Below are 24900 nucleotides of genomic sequence, written 5' to 3'. Positions count from 1 at the left end.
ACATTCAAATGCAAACAAAAATAAAGATGGTACAATGTATGCAGCCATCCCATTGTTCCCTCTGCCCCTATTGCTTCCTTCCAGCTTTTTGTCCATTGAAGTTGCTAGGCAGAGACTAGCTTTCCTTTTATAGGCAGTGTTGGTACATTTGGGGCTCCCTTCCCATCTGATCCCCTATGCAGTTCTGTTATAAATATTATTAACAGATGGTGCTAAGAAGATATATTGGGAAATTCTATCTGGAAAGGCAGTAAGAACAGAACAGCTGTATTAAAATGTGGCAAATTCAAAACTGATACAAATGTGTTCATCCTGTGAATCAAGTTTCTTTTTTTTATCCAGCATTATGGTTCAGAAGGGTTCAAAGTGGAATCAGACATTTATATGGTTTGCAGCAATTATCCAGAATTGCCATTTGAATAAGAAATTATTCTGGAAGAAATGTAAAACCTTATGGTTAGTGAGGATGACAGCTTGCACAATCCTAAATTGTAGGCTAGTAGTTACAAATACTCTGTCCTTATCTTCATTTTGTACAAAACATTGAATGTATAATCTGTAGGCTCAAACTATGCCATGAGAATCACATTTTTTAACAGATACAAAACTTACAGTTTTGATAAGAGAGTAATGAGATTTTTTTGCAGGTTAGCATAATATATGCTTAAATAATTATGAAATAAATAAGGCTATTGAATTCCTGGCAACTGACATTCTCACAGTTGAAAACAACCATTGACACAAATGGCCTGGAAATATTAGCTATTAGGACCCAAATGACATATTTATTCATTAATAATTAACAGTTATGACAGACACAGTATGAGTCATGTTCAAAGGTCCTACTAGCAACATTTAAATAATATTGTCTGTAGCAATGATATTATGAAATATTGTCCTGATGCAAATGACTAATACAAATTCATTATGATCTGTGTTCTTGAAAAAACATTGTAATTCCTCTTTCTATTGGAGGTCAAATCCTAAAAAGTGCTGAGTAACACCACTTTTCACAGACCTTACAGGAATTGTGGGTATTTAGTTTATCTCAAGAATTGATTCTTTGAGGCATAATACAAAGTCTGCAGCTTTTACTTCCTGTCTCCAGAAAGACCTTTGGAAGCCTGGCAATTAATTCTCTATATTTAAAGAACTTCTAAGAGGTTTCTAAGAGGGGTAAGCTTGAAAACAGACTTCAAACTAAACTCCATCTCATAGCAGTCTGTCATATAAAGCACATAAGTATTAATGTACATTTCAGTGGTTCTTAGGACCAGACAGAACTCTGAAATTTTTGTAAAAAGGTGGATATTTATGTATTATCTGCCCATTTCTGATTTATTTGTGTATCCATCTTGGAATACTGATTTCTGTCATCCTCTGCTCCATGGATTGGCAGCTTGTTGAATGCTGTGCCCTTTGTACTGCTTTATTTATATCTACTATTGATTCACAATCCATTTACTGAAGGAAGCCATTTCTGAATAACATGCTGGACCCTACTGATGAAAAAATTGATTAAAATAACTTTTTCTAAGCCAAATGTTTATTCCCTCCAACCATGAATATATGCTTTAAACAGATGACCTGACTGCTTTAAATAGTTTTTTGTAATGACTAGGCAAAAACTCATATAATTGTCCTGTTCTATACTTAGAGAATATCTATTAGAAGATGCTTAATATTCCCCACTTCCTTGAAATAACCTATGAAGTGAGGAGTTGTCCTTTTGCTGTTATGTCTCTGATTCAACTGCCACGCAGGAATTTGCAATATCAGGGTTTTGTGACCTTGTTTGCAGCGCACACACCCAGTGTGTTGAAGCTGAGCACGTGTGGACTATGAACTGGGCTCATAACCACTCACTGATGAGTTCAGGGGCAATAGCCTGTTTTCTAGTCAGCAGTGTTCCTGCTTCCTTCCCATGGCCTTTCTGGAAATTTTTACCTCTGCTGCTACATAGAGTATGCAACATATGAATTCACAACATACAAATATTAATCCAGAATTGGAAATTAATAAACAGCATGTAGCCCAGTAATACTTGCAACTGTGTTGCTACTGCTAGTGACAGTCCACAGGCCTTGTCCCGAGTCTTCCAAGAGCTCAGGATGGAGGCTTAGCACAGGAACTTTCCCCAGGCTTCTCAGAGCTTTGGTTTTATTTGATTTGACTGTAACTTCTTTTTTTTTTTTTTTTTTTTTTTTTTTTTTATGAAGGACAGGAGGCTATGGCTAATTTGTTTCACTTTTATGTGTAATCACAGTTGTTATATAGATACTAATAATTAGTATTTATTCTGTGTAGAATTATATTTCTGTATCCTGTAACACCGTATTTAAGACTCTAACATGGTGTTACAGGATACAGAAATACAGACCTATTAAAACAGCAGGAACTTTGAGAAGTGACGACACCAACTGCAGTGTAAAGTAGAGGCATGGTTTTTTAAGAGATGGAGCACAGGCTGGCACTGGACACTCCAAGGCTATAAACAACTTGCCAATGGTCAGTTGAAGAAATACAAACCTGGAGATGGGCAAAACTATTCTTAGGGATAAAAAAAAAAAAAAAAAAAAAAAAAAGAAGAAAGAATGAGAAGAAAATATGAAAGAAACAAAAAAAAAACCACTTAAGATGAACAAAAAGAAAAATACGTAGTTGCTGGCCAGTAAAGAAAAGTAAGGAGTAAAACTTTATTAGAAAATGTATAAAAAGAACCCAAGTGCGAGATATTGCCAAAAAAAAAGGAGAGAAGAAATTATAAACATCAACATTATACTCCTGCAGGCATGGGACTCCAGATGCTGATGATCCACAGTGCTCCCTCTACAAGGTGGAAGCTACAAGGAGGTGAAAGGTCAAGCATGACACCAGGAACAGGGGTGAGGGTAGGTACTAAATAGTGTGTGCATAACAATTTTTACTGTATTATTATTATTGTTGTTATTATTATTGAGACATTCTATACAGTTTCTTTAATTTTGCTTCCTTTATTTTTCTGCAATAATTATATTTGGACTGATAATAATTATTTTATTAAATTGCTACAGTTGCAATTAAAATAAATTTGGTGTGACTCTAAACATAGGGTGGATTTCTTTTAGCCTCTAACAAGATTTGCACATAACAGTTTCTGCAGGTAGTTACTTCCCCATGTTGAAATGGCAGCCACTTGATGGGCTGCTGGATATCAGCCAGCCTTTGTGGTGCTTTTCACCAATTTTTTTAATGCATCTGTTATGTCTGATCTCATTTACCACAAAAGCTCCACAAAAATTCTTCATTGTGACTCAATGCAGCAACTGCTCTTTAGCTCCTCTTCGAGAACAAAGTTTCACATCTACTTGGATTTAAAAGTATGATCTGCTGAACCTCAGTCTCACCTCTAGTATAAAAACAGCTTCTTTGGAGAAGGAGGGATGACGCTTTTAAGCTTCCGTTATTTTTTGCTTTTAGTTTCTGTTCCTGTCTTCTATATGGACTCCTTCAAAGACATTGTTTCTCTTTGGAAGCTGGAGTAGCAGTAAGCCACAGAGAGAGACTGATCTCCACAAATGCACAGGAATTTATTACCTGAGATCTGCCATCAAACTCTGTTGTGACTGACTTAATTTCTTAAATACTTTGCATCTCAATTATCATCTAATAAATGGCTATCTATTTTTGTTTTCAGTGTCTTGATCATTAAGACTACACATGCAACAAAACAGTGACCATCACTGGCTAATGTATTGCACAGCCCAGTGGGACAGGACTGGGTTGTCTGGGAGATCCACCAGCTGCTTTATTTGAGACATCAGAGTCACAATTGCTGGACAAGAACAAAAAGCAGAGCTTCCTCCTTAATGTTTTTCTTCGGGAAACAGCACCTAAAACTTGATGAATTTGGTATTTCCTATTTAGTGCTTCTTTGTTTCTTGAAGCTTCTTGAAAGCAACTCAGAATTTGGGAAACCCCTTGAGATTCCCAAAAGATTCTGTTATCAGAAGCACCATGCATTTACAGCTGGAAAGTAAATGGTGTATGTGGACAAGAGAAAACAGCAGTTAGAATAGCCCAAATACTATGAATGTATTACACTTTCTATTTAAACCAATGCTGTCTTCTAGTTCAATTACTGCCAGTGTGTGGCTTTGGGCAAAGCAATTTTCTGCTCCACTTTTTCCATCTGTGATCTGAAAGAAAGAGTGAAAAGGGGGGAAAGAGGTTTAAAACCACTGGGTTTTCCCCCTTTCACTAAAAGTAAAACATCATCACAGATCCTCTTTTTCCATTAGAAGGCAGTACACTTTTACCTCTCTTCACCTTTGTTGGAGCTACAGGAAGTTGCCTCCTACTTTAGCCTCTGTCTCACAAAAGTGACTTAAGCTAATGTTCACGGAGCACTTTGAGTACCTCAAAGCACGGTGTGGTATCAGTACAAATAAGACCTCATAGTATTTCTAAAATAGGAGTGATCCAGACAGCATGGGAGAGCAAATAAATGGCATTCCTGTCTTACTATTCTAGTTCATATGTATCTCATTACTCTGAATTTAACATTGCTTTCCATTCACCTTAATTATATTTACTGGTGTAAGTGCCATAATAGATGCCCTATTACATCAGTATGTGTTTAAAATGTGCAAGAAAGGAGCTTAATGCTATTTAGATGTGTTCCATTAGAAAAGAGACTGGCAATGAAAGTTTTGGATTAACGTTGAATGTAAAAGGTTTTTGGGAGGCCTTAGTATTTAGCTGGCAATCCATCCCTAGATCTAACTTACTTATTTCCCCCTTCCATTTGGTAGCTGTATCTAACATTATCTAGGCCTGCATAATACTTTTATTTGCATTTTAAGATTTAAAATAACAGCAGGACTGTGTAATTGCTTGGCAGGAATTCAGGCCTTGCATTTTGTGATAGCACAAAAAGGAATTGTGTTGGTAATAAAAAGAAGCCTAGCAGTATTGTAGCATACAAATATACATTATTTTTGACATTCAATGTGTAAAAAAAAGCAATATTGGTACCTAAAACATTGCAAAAGCTAGGACAGGCCAAAATGTATTGGGTTCTACATGCCTCCAGAAAGTAAAACTAAATGGTTACTCTTATAATTAATATAAAGATATCCCTTCTTAATTATTTTAAAATATAATGGAATTTGGGTTTGTTTGCTATGTAATTATTTGGTGATGTAACATTTGATTCAAATCAGGCCCCTAGTCCTATGATTCTTACTCATGCATGGACAGTCCCACTGAATTCAAAGGCATGCATTCTTTTTTCTTCCTCTAGAGTCACTGAGGATTATAAAGCTGAAAGAATGAAAATATTTAGCTCAGAGGCATATGTGACTGTATAGATATTCTACTACGTCTGGAATTTGTATGGCAGAACTGACTCATGCTCTAAATCAGTCAACCCACTTTACCAAAATAGACTAATGAGAAGACTGATCAGTAGGTTTGAGCATTTCAATTATTTGCCATTGCTTATTTTCTTAAGTAACTTGTTATTGAAGCGCAGTCAGGGCTAATGGGGAAAGGGAAAATTGAATTAATACTTGGTGAACGCATCTAATTGTCCTATTTTTTCTGTTTTAGAACAAATTACAATAAATTTGCACAACTTTTTTTTAAAATTTCAGATTGAAAATGCGGGAAAAAATAGCATGCATAGCTGCTAATGTAGATGCTAATTTGAATCAGTGCATGGCTAACAGTCTGTTGACCAGTTTAGGGAAAAATAATAGTAAAAATCAAGGTTAGCTTTAAATCCAATGAAGACAGACTCTTACCCTTACGTAAGCAGTGCTGGCACAAAGCAACCCTAAAGCTGATGTACCCAGAGATGGAAGGAGCATCCTGCATCAATATGCCTTGTTATTCCAATTGATTTGTATCAGTTTAGCATTAACAAAGCATTACTTAGATCGGATATCATGTGTTCTGGGGGGCTGGGCAAGATAATCTTGGGAAAAACTGAGCAAGTCTTTACTTCTTAATGAATGATGTTTTGTCTTGCCCTGTGTTCATGTAACACTCAGCATTATGAGATATTAATTTTGAGTGGGTCTCTACCTGCTACCATAACAGAGTGAATAATAGGTATAATAATGATAATAACAGCAATAATCTTCCAAAAATTATTCTAGATTTGGTGTTGTTTGTTTGTTTCTGAGTTAAACATGATCAATCCTTTACAAATATGGCCGGAATTTCTGGTACCTCAGGACTGTCAGAAAGCCCTTGTTTTTCTGGAGTTCCTCATGGGAAAAGCCATCACATAACAGTCTTTGACTAAAAATTGTTCAGCTGACCTTTCTCACAAGTGAATTGCAAATCACTGTATTAGTAACAGCAATTCAGCTCCTGATCAAAATAAAGTTAACTTAGCAGATAATTCTTTCCTGGGAATGTATGTGATTTTTGAAAACAGGTTAATTCCTTTACATCAGTACGAGTTTGTGGAGTTGATTTCTGTGAAACATAATATGTAAATAATTTCCTGCTTCAAGTGTGAGGCATATTCTTCATTACCACATCCATTGCCAGAATTTTTTTTTAAAAGGTCATTGCATCAGTGCTCATGTTTTTTATCACAGTCAGTTTAGTAAAAATGAAATCAGTGTCTATATATGGTAATGCAGCCTGGTGCTCATGGCATCTACAGCACAATGTAATCAGGCAACCCTGCATGTGCTCTTTGGAATATTTCTCAGCAGTACCATCTGCATAACTGAGTACAGATGTTCACAGAGGATCCCCTGCATGTAAACTTTACGTATTGAACCTATGTGAAGTCAAATGTACAAGCTTATGCAAGGTTTAGACACAATTTCTGCTCCTATGGTTTTGTGTCCCAGGCATTATTCCCTCACCACAACAGTTCCCTCTCTACAGCTGCCTGGAGGGAGGCTGGAGCCACGTGAGGGTCAGCCTCTTCTCCTCGGCACAAGAGGACACAGCCTCAAGCTGTGCCAGGGGAGGTTCAGGTTGGACACCAGAAAGAATTTCTTTATGGAAAGGGTCATTAAACATTGGAACGGACTGCTCAGGGAGGAAGTTGGGTCACCATCACTGGAGGAGTTCAAGAAATGTATGGACATGGTACTTAGTGCTATGGTTTAGCATTTAGCATCATTGTGGTGATCAGTCAAAGGCTGGACTCAATCTTACAGGTCTTTTCCAATCTTAATGATTCTGAGATTCTGTTTGCACAAGTTAAAAGAAGATAGTCCCAGAAAATGCAGACTTGTGGAGAGAATTCTGGGTCCTGGATTCCAAACATGTCTGGGAATCAGCTGGAAAACTACAATAAGATTATTGTTTGTTTATTTTAAAACTGAAAAATAATTGAGATACATACTTTCCTCTTACTAAGATAGAACTTAAACTGATCACAGAATGCATTAAAGAAAACTCCTCCAATGGATATTTTCTCATGACCAGTGAGTTCGCTAATTAAAATTTGGAAGGGTGGAAGTAATTCCCAGTGACAAAGCAACGTCCTCCAGCTGGACCACCTATGCAGAAGGAGAAACGAGGTGAAATTCCTGGAGGAGTTCCAGCTGACCTTGTCTGTAAGACACTAAATTACTTCTTGACTTGGGATCACGGCTTACACTGATGAAACCCAGGAGTAACAGCTTTGCAAATGCTGGGTTCGACGAACGCTTAATATAAAGGGCGTGTTCCTGTAACTGTCCTGTGCAGTGCCCAGGGGCCCTCCCAGGGAAGTACGGACGTGGATGCCTGACGGGCGGGGTGGAAATCAGAAGCCATGGCAGACACTGATCACAGCCAGGTACAAATCCCAGCAGTGCCAGCTGAGCTGCCTTCACGAAGCATCACCAGGAGGTTGCTGTTGCTTTGTTGCTGTTTTTGGTGGGGCAGCACGTACCGCGAGCCCCCGGCTGCGCCCCGCTAGCGCACAGCCGCTCATCGCTGCGGAGCCTCGGAGCGCCCCGGGGCGGTGACTCCGTCCCTCCGGCACCGCGGCACCTCGCCCCGGGCCGCTCCCGCCCTCCTCCCGGCCGCCGCGGGCGCTCGATGGCTCCGGGCCCGATTGCACAGCCCTGAGCACCGGAGTCGCCCTCATACTCCTCCTCCTCCCTTTCCTCCCCCCTCCCCGCCGGCGGGCGGCGGCAGCTCGGGCGCAGGACCCGCCGCCCCCCCGCGCTGGAGGAGGGCGGCCGGGCAGGCGGACGGGGCCGAGCCCGCAGAGCGGCGCGGGAGCGCTGCGGCCGGCAGGTACCGCGGGCTGAGGGGGGCCGGGGCAGCAGGGGCTGTGTGAAGGGGCAGCAGGGCCGAGCGCAGCTGGGAGTCCTGCGGGGCTGTGCTTGCCCGAGGCCTGCGCCCGAAAAGTGCTGGATCACCCCCGGAGCCACCGGATGGGTCGGTGGGTGTCACACGCACAGCCAGCTCTAAAGCCGGCGGCCGGGCGGCTCCCGGGCTCCTGCAGCCCAGCCCGTGCCGTGGCGCCCCGTTCCCCGGGGCTGCGGGGCAGGGGCAGCTCTCAGCCTCGGGAGAGAAGGGAAGGAAGGAGAGGGAAGGGAAGGGAAGGGAGGGGAGGGGGGCGGCCAGCCGGGCGCCGCCCGGGTGTCACGGGGAGCGGCGGCGGAGCGGCCGTGCCGCCGGGCTGGGGGTGGGCGAGCGGGGGTGTTTGCCCTGTGCGGGATCCTGAGGCTCGGGCAGGGGTTTGGCATTCGCTTGCACCGAGGTCCCATTATTTTGGGGTTTGGTTTTATATTTTCTTATAAACCTTGGTTATTAAGAGTATTTGGGGAGGGGTAGAAGTAAGAGACATTCTGCTATCTGGAAATGTTATCGTAAGCTTTTGCAGTTTGAATTCCTGGTTGTCTGGATAGGACAATGACTCAGTTTACACCATATAACTGGTAAAAACCTTGCACAGATGTAAAATGTGTAAAGTTGCATTCGTGTGGCCATTTTTGAATGTGGGAAAGAGTAATAGGTGTAAGTTTAGTTAAACGTAAAGTTTATTGAGATATGGGTGGAAGAATGATAGAAGATGAGGAAGGCAGATAAAAGTTGTGTCCAGCTCTGTGTTTTTGTAAGTGAAATTTGCCATCTTTTGAGTTTTGGATTCATTAATTGTAGTAATTGATTGAGTTTGGGGTTTGATTTAGTAGGATTAGGTGTTTGCAGTTGTGACCATGAACTGTACATTTATTTTAGTCTCACATGCGAGAAATATTTTCTCTGTCTTCAGAAATAGTCAAGCTATATTGTATGTTTTTGTGTTTTGCTACAGGATATGTAATAGTCTCAATCCATGTATGAAATAACAGCTGAGACACAGAAGATAGATTACTTCTGGTTTTGTGATGAATGGGGCTTGGGCTTCTTTTCCTGGTGGTTTGACATAGTGAAAAGGAGGTGGGGGGAGGAAGTCAGTTTACTGTTTCACTAAGTCTAGCCATACATTGAAAACTTGTGCTTGATTATTGAACATAGGATTGTTTTTGTAGTCAGTAAAATATCTGACTTACTGACTAATTTGTGGTGTTTTATGTGAACACATCAGAAACTATTAATCAATTAAGGATGATCTGTTTTAAGATTCAGAACACTAATGAGGCAGGAGATCAGAAACACCTCACAAAAACATTTTCAGATTGCAGGATGTTTGTTTTATTCAGCTTTTACCTGTATTTACTGTGTTCAGGTAGCAGAACCTTTAAAAAGACACACAGTGTATCTATATCTACATTGCAGACCACAAAGGCTTTAAACCTCTAGGCAGTTACATTTTTGAGCTGTTTGGAGTTTTCTTTGGGGAACAGCCACATAAAATACCTAGAGAATGAACCATTGCAGTGAGGTATGTGTGTGATTTGTGCCCGGATAGTGATCTCTGATCTGCCAAACAAGTCTCCTGCAGAGTTTGCATCTGTGAGGGCTTCTGCTACTGCTGCTAAATTTCTGTCTCGGTGTTTCAGTGCAGTTGAAGTCTAGTCATAGTAAAAGCTATAGTGATTTTCAGGAAAAATAAGTATCCTTTTCCAGGATTTCAGTATATATTCAACAAAAATTCCCTGTGGCTTAATTTAATGCTAAGCTAGACTGGATTCAGCATTTACCTTAACAGAAGATTGGCAGCTAAAATCAACCTGCTTTTTGGATAATCCATATGCATATACATCACCTACTGTAAGCCAATTTAACATTTTAACGAATAATTTCATTTCCTGAAACTTCTGTCATTGTGACAAAAAACCCCCAAACAAACAACAAACCCCACCCTATCAGCATACTTAGTTGGTATATTTTGTTTATATTAGATAAACAATATTGTCTACAACATAGTCAGGACTAAAGCTATGTTCAGACATATATTGAAATTGTTATATATTATTGTTAGCAGGTGGATGTTTTTCATGCACTTGCCTTGCTATCACACCAGGTTTCAAAACTGCAAAGAAATAAACACTAAGCATTCTATGCATTTTTATTCAGACTGAAGCTAGTTATTGCTTTTTGAAGCTTACTTAGTGCAGTTTTGGGGAAAAAAGAAAGTGTTTTAAACTCACTTTGTCAGTATCAGATATGATACTATTTTTCTGACTATTAGAAGCATTGGTTAATTATTTCTATGCAATTTGCCTGGTTGACTGTAAACAAAATAGTGTTCTGAGGTGCCTGTAATGGAACCAAGTTTATCTCTTGACTATAACTTTCAGAAATGAGCCTAAATAATATTCAAGAGTTGTGAGGGCCAGGGAAGTCAAAGTGTGCCAGTAGTTGTTTATATTTCTCAGTAACTGAGTGTTGCTGTTCCTTGGTTTCGTGGGATAATTCTTCTCACGTAGAGATAAAAATTAAAGTGATAATAAGAAACATGAAAGCAAGTGTATGTACTTTTTAACACTATGAATGAATGTTTTCCAATTGTTTTTTAAAAAATGTCTTTAATATTTTGCATTGCTAAAACTGCTGTTGCATTTTCAGGCACTTTGTTCAGGGTATTTTTCTCTAATTGTGTCAAGCTTTGTCCTCAAAACTTCACAGAAATTATTCAGGATTCTTAGAAGACATTGTCTTGTCGCTTCTTTCACACTTCAGCAAATGTATATTGTGTTGTAGTTCTTATCAATGTCACTTATATGTGTGAGGATTGTGGGTGGTCACATTCTTTGAGTGAATATTTTTAAAACTGGGAAGCCCAGAGCAAGAATTCTGGTAGATTTCACATAGGTCTTTGTTGCCTTTAAGCTTCATTGCTCTTTCAAATACAGGGTAATTCCTCCAAAACTTGGAAATCAATAACATTTGATAAGTATTTTGGTAGGAAAACCAGTCATTTGGAACAGTTCCTGTGGGAGTAGACATGTACTTTGTGTGGGCATCATGATTGACAAAACACCGAAATACAACCCCTTTGTTTTGCAACACAGATGGAAGTAGCTGAGAAGTTAACAAGAATTCTGTTTACGCTGCATGATATTTGTTCTTTAGTACAGCCTGAAACGCTGTGGGAACACTGCAAGACCTACATATGTGGAGCATCCAATATATGGAGATGCACTTGGATTGCATATTTAACAAGTCCCTGCAAAAATGCTACCAAATTTTCAGTGAGACAATAGACACATAGCATTCCTGTGGCAAATTTCTTCATCCAGAGCACTATTAAGAGGAAAGACTGAAAGAAAAGTATCTTGTTTCAACATTCATGATTGCAGAGTTATGTTTCTAAACAGAATAATTGCCTATAAAACTGTAATGTAAGGGGAAGTTGTCCTAGTCTGAAATCTTCAGCAATACCTAGAGGAAGTGGTTCTGCTATCATCTGTTGTTTTTTGTTGCTCATAGTCAGACAGATTCTTAATTGCTTTTTGCTGTTGGGGATAAGCACGTGATGCAAATGTGTACATATTTTATTTAAAAAGGAAGATGTGTGAGGGAACCTGAGTCCCACTATAGCATAAAATGTACAATAAAACATTGGAGTACTCAACTGTAAAATTTATTTGCTGTGTTTTTCACATGCTAATGCACTCATAATTTGATATTAAGAGTTACAGTTCTGCTTGATTTAAAAGCCTTAAAATTTTTTGAGCCTTCTTCTCTGTGGCCTGGTATTCTTTTCCATGTGCTCTGAGTTGTGGTCTTGTGATGACTTTCTCTTGTGGCTCGTTCTTGCAAACTGCTGTCAAACATCACTGTTGGTCCCGTCTTCTCTGTGCTTGGCTTCAAATTTCTCTACTGCTGCCCAATGTAACATAACACTGCAAAATACCTGGCATTTTTATGACTCTGTATTAATTTTGGATGAAAAGCATTTGTCAGTTTGATGCCAAGGGTAATTTGGCTCAAATTGATGAGACCAATGAGTGACAAATTCGGGTATGTGTGTGTATGCAATGAAAGACTGGGCTCTGGTTTTGTAAGTTGTTCTTAAACCTCTTCATGAAGTATTTAATCAGTCAAACATACCAGTGTTTCTGCTAAAGAAACAAAGTCGTCAGGGGAGTTGAATTTCTCTTTGTCTCTTCGTCCCCTCTCTTCTTGTTTTGGTGCTGAAATTTCCTACATTTGATTGTATGTTTCTTTGAAAATACATACAAGAAAGCAGTAAAAGAGTGCATGAAATTCCCAGCTTTTTTTTTTTTGGTTGAGTGAAAGGCTGAGAGTGATAAGCACTACTGAACATAAAATACGTACAGAGGGGTCACTGTTATGTTGGGAGCAGCAGTTACCTGCTCTTGCTTCATGTAGCTCTGTGGAGCAAAAATTTCAAGCTTGTATATATAGAAAAAAAGGTAGAAGTCAGCTGAATGGTGGGGATCCTGCCGCACAAAGGATGTGGCAGTACTGATTCTCTTACGCTGATGCTTTTATTTAGCTTTGCCTTCTCTAACTGAAGATTTTGAGGCAGACTTTGCATCTGTGAGTTAGTTGGTAATAGTTTGTAGAAGTCAGTAAGTAAACAAAGGCTGCTCTGTCCTTCCAGTAATTCTAAACATATTTATGTGTTGAATATTCCCACTCCAATATATTTCCAGTGTCTAAACTCCAAACTCATTTAAGCTGAAATTTTAGTTTTTTATTATTCCTTATGAAATTACTGAGATTCTGTAATTGTTGTTTATTTAAATCAGATGATTTCTGTGTGTGCTATAAATTTCCTGGGCTGTCATATCTCCCATTTGAAGTTGCTGGAGTTTGAACCTGTGCTTTTTGCCTTCTCCAGACCTGGATGACCTCTTTATTTTTGCCTACTAGCATAAACAGTACACTGTAACTCTTGGGTTTTGGTCTATGTTTCATTCATTAGTAGCTGTGTTTGGCTGGTGCTTTAAGGTTTTCCGCCCAGCTGGCAAAGACCATCATACTCAGTTTGTCTTGTCAGGGATAAGTCCAAGGGAGCTGGGCGGGAGTTTTGTTTGTGTTTGGAAGACACTGAGCAGGTACGTGCAAGGGTGTAACAAAGGTTTGAGCATCGATGTCTCTCCGTGCAGTCAGCTCAGATGCACTGCTAACGATCACCCCATTAAACTTTTAAACAGTGCTGCAGGAGTAACATTGATCTCAACTGTTAATGGCTGGAATTAAACGTGTCAGGCTGGAAGGCTTTCTCTTAAACGTGTTGGTTCGCTTGTTAGGCAGATGATAATAAATCTTGCTTTCTGAAGAAAAGAACGTGGATGTGAAGTCAGTTAAAATACCACTGCAGTGGCGCAGTGAGGGTCATCTTGGAGATAGCACATGTGCTTCAGCTCTGATTTTCAGCAGTGGGATGGTTATGGCATTGATTGTGTAGTCAGCCCAATGGCAGCTGTTATGAGAACACTGGTGGTTGTTATTATTACTGGTCATTTTTCATCTTAATCATTTATTATTTTTACTGTTACTCATTACTGTCAATGAGTAACAGCTGTAGTTCCTTAGAGGAATACTATGCACTTCTGTCTCTGCTAAATTAGTTATTGATACAAAATTGAATCCACAGGCTTGTTACCTTATATCAGATTTAGTGCAGAATTATGTTGCTACTTTAGAAATTAGAAAGATATAAATAATTTTTATTAAGGTAAGCTAAATGGCACTTTATTTTCTTCACTACAACGTAGGTATAAAGGACTTAGACCCTCACCTAGATCTAGATTGTGCATTAGATCCTCACCTGAGCCTCATGCTTGGAGAACTGAGGTTGATCAGATTTCTGTTTGAGCAGCACTTGTTCCTATCAAAGAGAGACAAACTGGTGGATCAGAAATCAAATGTGAAAAATTTTAAAAGAAAAGAAATTTGTAAGTACAAACTTGGTCTGTGGAATAATTTCCATTACTTATGTCACTCGTTATTGAAATAATGAGTCATAGTTTAAAGGCTGATTTTAGTGAGAGATCAGTTAGGAGTTTGCTATATTGCAGATTACTTTTTTTTGGTACTTCTTATTTTTTTGTGCATAAGCAAAATATGCCAAGAGTTAGAAGGAAGAGGAAGAATGAAGTTCATTAAGTTGCCATTATTGCTCATGGCTTTTTCATTGGTAATATTATAATTTTTGACTTAAATTTCCATGTGAAAGATACACAGCACACTGTGGTCTGCTTCCCTCATCTTTTAAAGCCTGAGGAGATTACCTAGCTTGGAATGAGCTTGATCCACATAGCAGATCTATTCAGGTTTTTTACTCTGTTATAACTTTATCATGGGTGGTCTGTTGGTTCTCATATTTGAAAGACAGTAGCTAAAGGCAGCTACTCAGATCAGTCTTACCCTGGATGAGTCACCTTTTATTTAAAAACTACAGGTCCCTTTTTTCTTATTATGGTTTGTCAGAAGCTTCAGTACAGTTGCTGTTGCCTTTTAATGCTTGATGCACCCTGTATTCCTTTCAATTTGCAGGGTGACATTCCATTTAGTGCTTGCTCCAAGAGCTTTTCTGAGCTCTTTTCTGACCAGTCTTGAGCAATCCTACTTGTCAAGTTGGCAGGTGATAAATGAAAAAAAATTTTTAGTAGTAAGTAGGAACAACTTCTGCCTTGGCCAATAAATCTTTGTGCCAGTTTTGTAGCGTTGTATAAAAGTAAAATAAACTTAGCTCACAGGAAAAAAAAGAGGGATTTTTGATTATTGTGTTCTTGTAGTACTGATGGGAAAGTAATTCTTGTAATTGCTCCAGTTACCTAAAGACAAAACCAAAAGGACGGTGCATCATGTTGGTTGGCAAATGAAGATGTCATCAGGCATGTATGCCTTTTTGTTTTGGTTGATTGGCATAGCGTACATCTCAATTAAATTTCACATTTTTTCACATTTCTTTTTCATATTGAGAAGCATCAAAATTATAACGCTGGGGGGAAAGCACTGTCAAATAATTCAGCATTTCTAAATGCAGGTTTCTTGTAAATAGAGGTGCATCTTTACATGCTTAGGCTGTGCTTGCATTGATTTTCTGGGGCTGAGGATGGCCAAGAAGCTCCAGTTGTTGACAGAACATTCACTCTTTCCTGGTGCTTGACCAGCCCAGAGCTTCCCTGTGCCTCGCCTCCAATTAGAGCAGAGTCCCACCCGTGTCTGGACAGCGTGGCTTTGGGTTTGATGTTTTCTTCTCCTTAGAAATTGCCTGGAAACATCTTGTATACATAACAAGGACACAGTTATTATTAATCAAATGCAGCTCGTTCCCAAGTTCTGTGCTGGTGTTCAGCTTTGCACTGTGAGCACTGTGCCTTTTGCTCTGTTCTCTGCAAAACCTGTATGCTGCTGGAGAACTTAATGCCCTACATTCTTGGCCTGCTTCTCCCAAGTTTGTATGCATGTGCCCTTCTTTTATCATTACTTTTGAAACTTCATGAGTGTCCCAGGTGTGCAGCTTACAGCTTATTAAAGGGAATAAGTGTTTGAAGGGAATAAGTTTTTTGCATAGGATAGGGAGTGTGCTGCTTTCTATACAGGTTCATGGAATCGAGGTTTGCTTGTTTATCAGCAGTGGAAAGATCAGGTCTGGTATTTTTTAATTTTTTTTTTTTTCCTGCATGGACAGATCTGTTTCTACAAAACTAATCCTTGCATAGTAAGCATGGCCTTTGTAATTCAGTCCTAATAGTCTTTTTTTTTTTTTTTTGAGAAATGGTAGTGTTTCTGGTCATGTGTTCATGTATCAGGTGTTCATTATAAAGATCTGCAACTACAGCACAGCATTATTTCTTTTTTTAATTTAAGCTAAAAATAAATACATTTATATTGGTTTTGCAAGTGTGTGCTTATACAATTGGAGTATTTCATTTAGAAACAAGTTACAATCATAACTTGATATGGTGTTGCTTAGGGCTTTGTCCAGTCAAGTGTTAGAAACCCCTGAGGGTGCAGGTTCTCCAATTTCTCAACACCGGTCCCAGTGGCCAATAATCCTTACAGTGAAAATCTTTTTTTCTATCAGGAGGTAAGCTTCCCTGTTTTTATTATGAAGTAAAGAATCTGTCTCCATCCACTTAGTCACCTACCCTTTTGAAGGCTGTGAGGTAATCTTGAACCTTTTCTTCAGTAGTCTGAACACTGGTTTACCAGGCAAAAAGAAGTCTGAATTACTCTGATATCTACATGTGCTTTTTATTTGTTTTCAGCTTCAGTCTTTTGAAGAGTGATTGAAAAGTGAATGCCTTTAAAATAGCATGCAACATGTATTTTATGTCCTACCAGAATATGTTCAAGTTGAATGAGTTTTGAAAGGAAATATTTTTGCCTGTGAATTCTAATATGAAAATTTTATCTGGAGGCCAGGAGAATGGATTGATAATCCTCATGTCATGTATTGATAGTATTGTACATGAATTTTTCAGAACAGTTGAATCACCTTTGCCAGTTCCACTGGTTGTTGGATAATCTTTGTAGAAAATTATTATGGTTATAATGCTGTTTGAACTTACTTTTTACTGGTTTAGAATTAAACTGAGTTAACAAAACAGAAATGAGAAAGGTGGTTTCAGTAGTTAAATTACCCCAGTTGTATGGTGTATATGGTGGGTCTGTCAAATTTAAATGTAGCATATAAGGAGCTAATAATATTCATGGAGGTCTGGTCTTTTTGGGTGAGCTGTTACTTAATAAACATTGTTGGTATTGCAAGACTTTGGAATTCTTGTTTTCTGTAGAAACAGTTGTGTCTTATATGCTTTAATTCTTAACATTGATCTTTGTATTAATTATTTTCCTAGAAAATTGAGTCTTTAACATCCTTTATACAAAAGCCTGGAGCAGCAGAGAGATAATGAGGAGAAATTATCTGCTAGGTGAGTTAAGTGCCAATGTCTGACAGCAAACTCTGATCTTTTCAGTTGGGGAAAACAATCGTGGGTTGTAATCCTGAGATGGGTATATAAATTGGATAAGTTGCTGTGGTTGTAGGTGGTTTAGATATGGTAGACGTTAGAACAGCCTTGGGTGAGAGGAAAAAAGGAGCACTTGTGACTTACACATGTCATTTTCATGCTAAGCAGTAACGAAACTCTACACTTAATCCTATTTTTTTTTTGGTATGTTTCAAAAATGCGAGGATAGAGCTAAACTCTGTGAGTGTTGTAGGAGTGAGATAACTGAACTGTGAACTTCTATGTACCTAGGCAGAAAAAATATGTACAGGTATAATGTGCTATGTATATTTAGATCTGCTTGCCATTTTATAGTGTGGTGCCTTGTCAAGCTGCTTGGTATTTCAGGTAGATTTGAAGTGACAGTTCATGATAAATTAAATGTGACTAATTTTTTTTTTTTAGTAAATTTTACATAACAATGTGTAGAAAGTGGTAAAGGTCACCTTCTGCTCTGTGTTTGATGACAACCTGAGTGCTGAATTATTTACCAAAGCTCTGTATTGCCCATCTACTACTTGAGGGATCACTTTACACTATAATATTGTTACTGCATCAGAAAAACTGTGTTCAGCAGTCTCAGTGACCTCTGAAAAGGATAACTTGCTCGGGAGTTTAAAATATGGTTGACATTTTACCAGAATCTCCCTGACTGTTTTTATTTGTGACACCTACAGAATATTCTGTTTTATATTTTGAGGCCATATGGCATTTAGTTATTGGTGGGGGGAAGATAACATTAGAAGTATTTTCCATCTTGGTTTGCTTATCAACAATGTGGAAGTTCTCAAATAGTCTGAGAGACAAAAAGAAAACATAGTTTCTTTAGAACTTTAGAACTTTGAGTTTCGAAACAATCTTTTCAGGCTTGGGTTTGGGGTTTTTTTCCCGGAAGAGATTATTAGAGGTTTGCTCAGCAATGAAATTCTGGGGGCTCTTTATGCCTTGCTTGGCACTGAGAATACCAAAAGTGTTCAAATAATATGTCAGCATTTATATTTGTGAATATAATTAACAGGAGTTTGTTAGTTGTTGGTTGCGGCTTTTGCTGCACTTTGTTCTTGATAATAAAATCATTATCTTTGAGGTCAGTTGGTCATTATTTTCAGGTATATGATTAAGGACTAGAAAACCTCACTTCATGCAAAACAAGGTGAAGGAATATCAATCCCGACATACTCAGATGTATATTTAACTTCAGCTGGCATATTTCATCAATGCCATTTTCAAAAACATTCGGTGTTACTAAGGACATCTAAAAACTGCTATAATTTCCTTTTTATATTAGGCTTCCCTTTGAAATTTTCATTTTAGTAAGTCAAGCATTAATATTATCTATTACGTGATTGTTGACTTTTTATTAACTTTTTTTTTTCTGTTTAGGTGTTCAGACTTCTGATTTGCCAGATATTAATGAGGAAGAAAACTGATTAATGTAGTTTTGGTAGTTCGTTGGATTTTTTTTCATTCTGCACTGTTGGGAGATTTGAGGAGAATTTCAAGGAATGGAGTTGGCTCACAGTTTACTATTTAATGAAGAAGCATATAACCAGCTTGGTGAATTTCAAAAAGCAGAGTTCATTTTTGAATGGTTACAGTTTTTGGAAAAACTTTTACCAATGACTAGCAGAGTAAGTGTAATGAGACTTGAGAAGAAAAGCCTATCTTTTTATTACTTTGTTTAAAATCAAAGAGCAGTCTGCAATGTTATTTGCCTCATGTCTTGTAAAAGTACATTCAGTGTTAACAGGAGCTTTCTAAATGTTCTAAGTTCTTGGTCACAACCCTTCTAGTGACAGAGCCACTTGTCCAATGAAAGGAATTTTACTTATTTTTAACTCCCGTTATTACTGCAAGATTTTGAAGCCCCATTATGAAGAATGTCAGTAATGCTTCCACCTAATGTTGCACAATTATTTGATGCTTCTCTACCAAGTAGGAATGTAACATCTTTCTCTGTTCTTTAAAAATTTTCCTAGTCAAATGATAAAAGATCTGTTTCCAGCCAACTCTCCAATTGTTTGATTCACTGTTTAGTATATATTGAGTAAGTTATGTAGACATGTAAGAATAAACTAACCAACATATGCTATTTAAGGGTTGTTATTTGTGATGAAAATACATAAATGAAAAACAGTGCCAGGTTCTTTTTTTTTTTTTAAAGAGTATTAAAAAATTTATATAAGACTGGATAATTGTTTTAAGGGAAGTTCTTTCTTTTCTAATGCTCAGCTTCTTCTTTAAAATTCACATGCTTGAGATGTCTTTTTTTAAGTATAAAAATGCACAAGAATGTTCATTTGTAGTTCAGAATGTCATTATCAGAATGGTAATAATGAAAAGTAAAGACAATTTTAATTAGTCATCTGTAACTAACTTTTAAATTTAACTGAACTTTAACTGGTTACTGATTTTATTTCCAGGCTGATATAAGGGAAAACCAGAAGAAACTGGTTGAACAATTGACTTCTTTATTAAACAATTCACCAGGACCTCCTACCAGACGGCTTCTTGCCAAGAATTTAGCTGTACTTTATAGCACTGGAGACACTTTTTCTGTTTACCAAACAATTGACAAATGCAATGAACTCATTCGGAGTAAAGATGACTCACCAAGTTATCTGCCTACAAAACTGTAAGTGTGTTTTTACCCTCAAGCTTCAGATCCAGTAATAACGAGACTGGTTTAAGTGGTGAGATGCATCTGAGTTCACTGCCACAAAATACATAATAAAACAAGGATTGTGCTGGTAGTCCATGTTGTATATGAGCATCAGGAACCAAAAGGGTAGAAGACACCTGGTGGTCTCCAGCCAGACAATTGAAAATCAGGCCAGGGAGAATACCAACAGTGGATAACAGAGTTATGAGAGGGCTGAGAAGAGCAGTAAAACAGACAAGCACAACTGCAGGTATAAAAGACAGTTACTGAGTACATTTCTTAATTCAGGTGGGAAACTGGATATAGTTAAAACATCTGAAATGTTTGTAACTAAATACCGAAAGCCTGACCAACAGAGCAGAGAAACATGAACTGCTACTTCAGAATGTGAAGCCAAATCTTTGTGTGCAGAAATGTAATGAATAACCTTCATTCCCAAAATTATGCACATCACTCACTATAGTGAAGCAAATTAAAGATGAAGGTAATAAAGATGAGATAGAAGTTAGTAAAGATAGATGAACATCCTTTTGCATTAATGATATGGTGTTGAAAGCAGAGCAGGATCTCTCTTCCTCTTTTACTTCGGATGCTGAACCTGTTTCTGACAACACAAGTAAAGATTCCTGAAAATAGATTTTGCAAGTAGTAAGTTGTATTTTCTTATACCTTTTTTTTTTTTTTGGTTTCTTTGTTGTTCCAGTTGACCTCTTGTACAGTCTTTTGAGTTAGGAATAATTTTGCTATAAAGGATCTTAGTCTTGCAAAGTAAATTACTGTTATACTACATTCTTAAGAATGATATGCATTAACATTAGAGTTGATTTGTAGTGTGGGACTGAGATCTGCAGGTCTTCCCACTCCAGCTGTGATGTGCCACACTGGAGGAAGTGGGTGATGTCAGTACAGCAAGGAGGGATGTGGGAGACCATTGGCAGTAAAGGAGAAATGGGAGATAAAGCCAGAATGCTGAGTAGTAGCAGGGGAGAGAGAGGTGGCAGTGTACACCACCTGTTCCTGGGTATGTAAGCAGTGGTAAGAAGAGGAAGAAAGAGATGGAGAAAAAGGTAATTGTAAAACATTATTTTCTTCAATAAAGTTTTGGTAAAGGGATTTCTGGTAGAACTGACAGGGAGACTACAGGCTACAGAAAATAATTGGGACTACAGAACTGTGTGTTGAGTAAAATCTTTCATCCTAGGTTGCAAATATATGAATTATTGGTGTTGAGTGTAGAAAAACTGCTTTTTTTTGTTTTGTTTTGATCTTGATTAAACGTTGTCTTTCCATCTGTCCATATTTAGCATGCATGCCCATGTTGTCTTGTAGCACCACTTCACCATCAGTGTTCACAATATGTTGATACACCTGGGAGCTCCTTTAAATACAGATTCCAGTGAATTGGTCTCTTATCTCATAGACTATCACTTCTTTTCTATATGTGGAAGACGAAAATGTTTTAGGCAAGCATTTAAATAAAACCTTAGTTAGGTGCTCATTTGCTACTAAAACTCAGCATGATGTGAATGCTCTGCCAAATGAGGTAAACAGGTCATGCAGCATGAATGCAGCTTATTACTTTATTAAGGGAGAGTACCTGTGACCATCAGATTTAGAAGGGAAATTGGAAAATTGTAATTTCATGCCCAGGCACACCATGAACAAAATTTAAATCCAAATTGTTGGTGTGTACTGAGTTGGATAAAAGCAATAACAAAAACCAGGTTTTTAGTGAAAGTAATATTGTAGTATGGTAAGAGATAAATGATACTAGGTTTGTTTTTCTTACTGTACATTCAGGGAATTATTGTAAATATTAAATGTATTTTTTAAATTAAGAATTTATTCAATATGAGAATTTAAAATTATATATGTAGTACTTGAATTCAGTTGGGGAATAAGCAAAATGTTGTTTTGCTGAAGGGGATGCTGAGCAATGTCTACATATTTAAGTAGGTCTGGAAAAGAGCTGAAAGCTGATTAAACGTATAATTCTTTCTCTTTGTATTCAAGAAATTAATTGATTTATAGATCTGTTGTATATCAGTCAATACAAAACCAAAGTGTTTTCGTTAACTAATTATTAAAAGGAAAATGCTCTTTCATTAGGCACCCCTTTTTTTTATTTTTTTCCCCCTCAATATTAGCATTTTTTGCCTTTGCTAAAGGAAAGGCCAGTGAGCACAGAGTCCATTTGTCAGGTATTTCCCCTGAATGCTAAATTCAGAATCTGTCTACAATGAAAGGAATGTGGGTTTATAGTTTTATTTCCTTCAAGGTAGTTCCTGATTACGTACTGTGATACATAAATGACAGAATTGTAATTACTAGACCATTTGCAGTCTACTGTGAACCATCAAGTTGTAAATAAGCTTTCCCTAACTACTTCTGGCAGCATCTGCTGCAGCATGGCACAGGGCATGCGTAGTAACAAATTAAGGTTTAAAGATGCATATGAGAACTATTTCTCTTGTAAAATGTCCTGGAAGATTTATTACCTGAATTCTTGTATTATCCAAGTTACTTTAGCAATCCTTGTGTCTGCATTTCTTCTAGAGGGTATGTGCCACATACAGAGCTTTTTTTTTTTCCCTTTTGATGATCCACTTACATTTTTGGGACATCCTGTTTAGTTATTTTTGCTGTTTGCACATTGATTACTTCAGTCGTCTTAATCCCTTTCATCTCTTAGTGCATCCATTTTCACGCGTCTTTGGATTTGCTTTTGTTTTAGTGCTGCGGTGGTATGCTTGGGCTATTTATACAAAAAATTGGGAAGAATTTTGGGAAACAGTTTTACTGACACCGTTGGGAATGTGCTTAAAGCAATGAAGAATGCAGAGGTATTGGAACAGCATGTTTAAAAAATGATTGGAAAAATAAAAGGATTTTTACTGCTGGTAGCTGGACCAATGAATAAAAGAAAATGCATGATACCAAAATACAAAAAAAAATTGTGAAAAGTCAGATAAAAATCAGTGTCTAAATTTTAAAGAAATACTAGAGTTAATGGATTATGACTATAAAAGGGTGTATCACAGCTTTTCTTTATCTGATTTCATGAACGTTCTTGATAAATTAGAAAATTTAATTGCATTATTAATGAGAACTTTTTTCTATAGCTCGTACTTTATATTTTGGGCTTTGTACTTGTAATTATTGCTTTTCAATAGAACATAGAATTACTATTTTCATTTGCTTATAGAGTTTTGGGGCGAGTTATCTGCTTTAACTTATTTCAGTATAAATAGATCTCTATAAGACCCAGCCTTTTCACCTATTTCAGTAGTTGGCGTTTTGTGTTTCCAAGGAGCTTAGGGTTACAAAACTTCAACATTTCTCTTTTTCATTTTTCAGTCTCAAGGTCGTTATGAAATCATGCTTAGTTTGCAAAATATATTAAATGGTTTAGGAGCTGCTGCTATCCCCTGTCACAGAGATATTTACAAAGCTGCCCGATCGTGTTTGACAGATCGATCCATGGCTGTCCGCTGTGCTGCTGCTAAGGTAAACTGCTCCAATAGCTGTTGTAAGTAGCTCCCTCTCTCTAAAACATAAAATTTTGTTTTAATGATAAATGAACATGGAAGTAGAAACATTCTTTGCTTATGTGTGTTCCTTTGATAGTACTTGGCAAAAAAAAAAAAGTAATTTTAGTATGAAGCAAGGTGCTTATTTTGTTAGGAAGAACTCATTGTATTATATAGCAAACTAAAATTTTTACTGAGTGCTTTTCCATGTCAAAACATTTTTATTTCCCTTTTTTTGTCTAGTGTCTTCTTGAACTTCAGAATGAAGCACTGTTTATGTGGACTACGGACCTGGATAGTGTTGTTACCTTATGTTTTAAATCCTTTGAAGGTTCCAATTATGATGTACGATTAGCGGTTTCAAAACTTTTAGGCACATTATTGGCTAGAGCTCTAACCTCTAAGCAGATAACAGGTAAAATATATGCTTTCTTTGCTGATTCCTCATCTCTAAAAATCTGTCAGATTATAAGAAACTCAAGTTCTGTTGAAGCCTGAAGTAAAACCACATTGTAAGCTTCTTCCAACTGTTCATATCTCTGGTTTGGTCTTTTTTCGAAGTTTTTTCTTGTGAAGTGCTGTTTTTTGGTTGTGTTTATCTGTCTATCTATCTTCATAAAATAATGAACAATGAAAAGTAGTTAGTAAAACTTTTTCTCCACTATGAGATTGTTGTTGTATGGAGAGAAATTAGTAACTTCAGGAACTGAAAAGCAAGATGGATTTAAGCAGTTTAGAAATAATTAAGATTTGAGGCAGTCTCTCTGTCAAACTAAAAAGTTAAGGATACCTTTAAGGTGTTTTTCTGCAGTAGTCAATACAGCATCTGGATTGTCAGTGGATAGCAGTATAATGATGGTCAAAAGCAGATATTTGCAGGCAGTTTTGTTCACACAACAGCTATGTAACAGTTTTTTCTGATAGACAGGACTTGGGTTGACTGAAGTATCCTGGCACAAAGTTACCATCTCCAATTCTTTGTATGATTCAGACTGAATGGTTTTATTCTTAGAAGCCCCAAGCTAAATGTCTAAGTGTAATCTAAGCAAAATATAACAGGATGCAGAATAAGTGTGATTCAGACTGATTGTTCTGCTTTTAATGACAGCAGAGAAGACCTTCAGTGCAACAACCAGCAAATGACAAAATGACATGCCTTTCAGCCCAACTTACTGTCTTTCAAAATACTTGAGGCTTTGTATTTTCATTGTAGACTCTGAAGTCTTGGTTTACAAATTATTTCCCCCAGAAATTTTTGGAGAGAATTGCTGTGTTACAGAAAAAAAAACCCAGCACTTATCTTTTCTCAATAAAATAAAAAATATATATATTCTGACCTCTTTATAGACTCATTAGTTGCCTTTAATCTATGTAA

The 24900-nt window shown here is 37.5% G+C and overlaps 1 protein-coding gene across 5 annotated transcripts in view; it reads left to right on the top strand.

The window, feature by feature from the left end:
* Positions 1-8032: 8032 nt before the first annotated feature.
* Positions 8033-24900, top strand: part of HEATR5A (HEAT repeat containing 5A) — a 64928-nt gene continuing 48060 nt past the window's right edge. For 4 of the 5 annotated variants that reach the window (XM_041484108.1, XM_041484106.1, XM_041484105.1 and 1 more), the window contains exons 1-7: positions 8033-8241; positions 17181-17255; positions 18717-18964; positions 19757-19968; positions 22730-22838; positions 23353-23502; positions 23769-23940. In XM_041484108.1, coding sequence (XP_041340042.1) covers positions 18839-18964; positions 19757-19968; positions 22730-22838; positions 23353-23502; positions 23769-23940 — 769 coding nt within the window. In that variant the 5' untranslated portion in view covers positions 8033-8241; positions 17181-17255; positions 18717-18838. Of the gene's footprint in view, positions 8242-17180; positions 17256-18716; positions 18965-19756; positions 19969-22729; positions 22839-23352; positions 23503-23768; positions 23941-24900 lie in introns of those variants that run through there. The other variant, XM_041484107.1, reaches the window with a different exon arrangement.

The sequence above is a fragment of the Pyrgilauda ruficollis genome, unplaced genomic scaffold (assembly GCF_017590135.1).
Source record: "Pyrgilauda ruficollis isolate IOZ18807 unplaced genomic scaffold, ASM1759013v1 scaffold63, whole genome shotgun sequence".
Lineage (NCBI taxonomy): Eukaryota > Metazoa > Chordata > Aves > Passeriformes > Passeridae > Pyrgilauda > Pyrgilauda ruficollis.
This window is presented reverse-complemented; position numbering and strand designations above follow the sequence as displayed.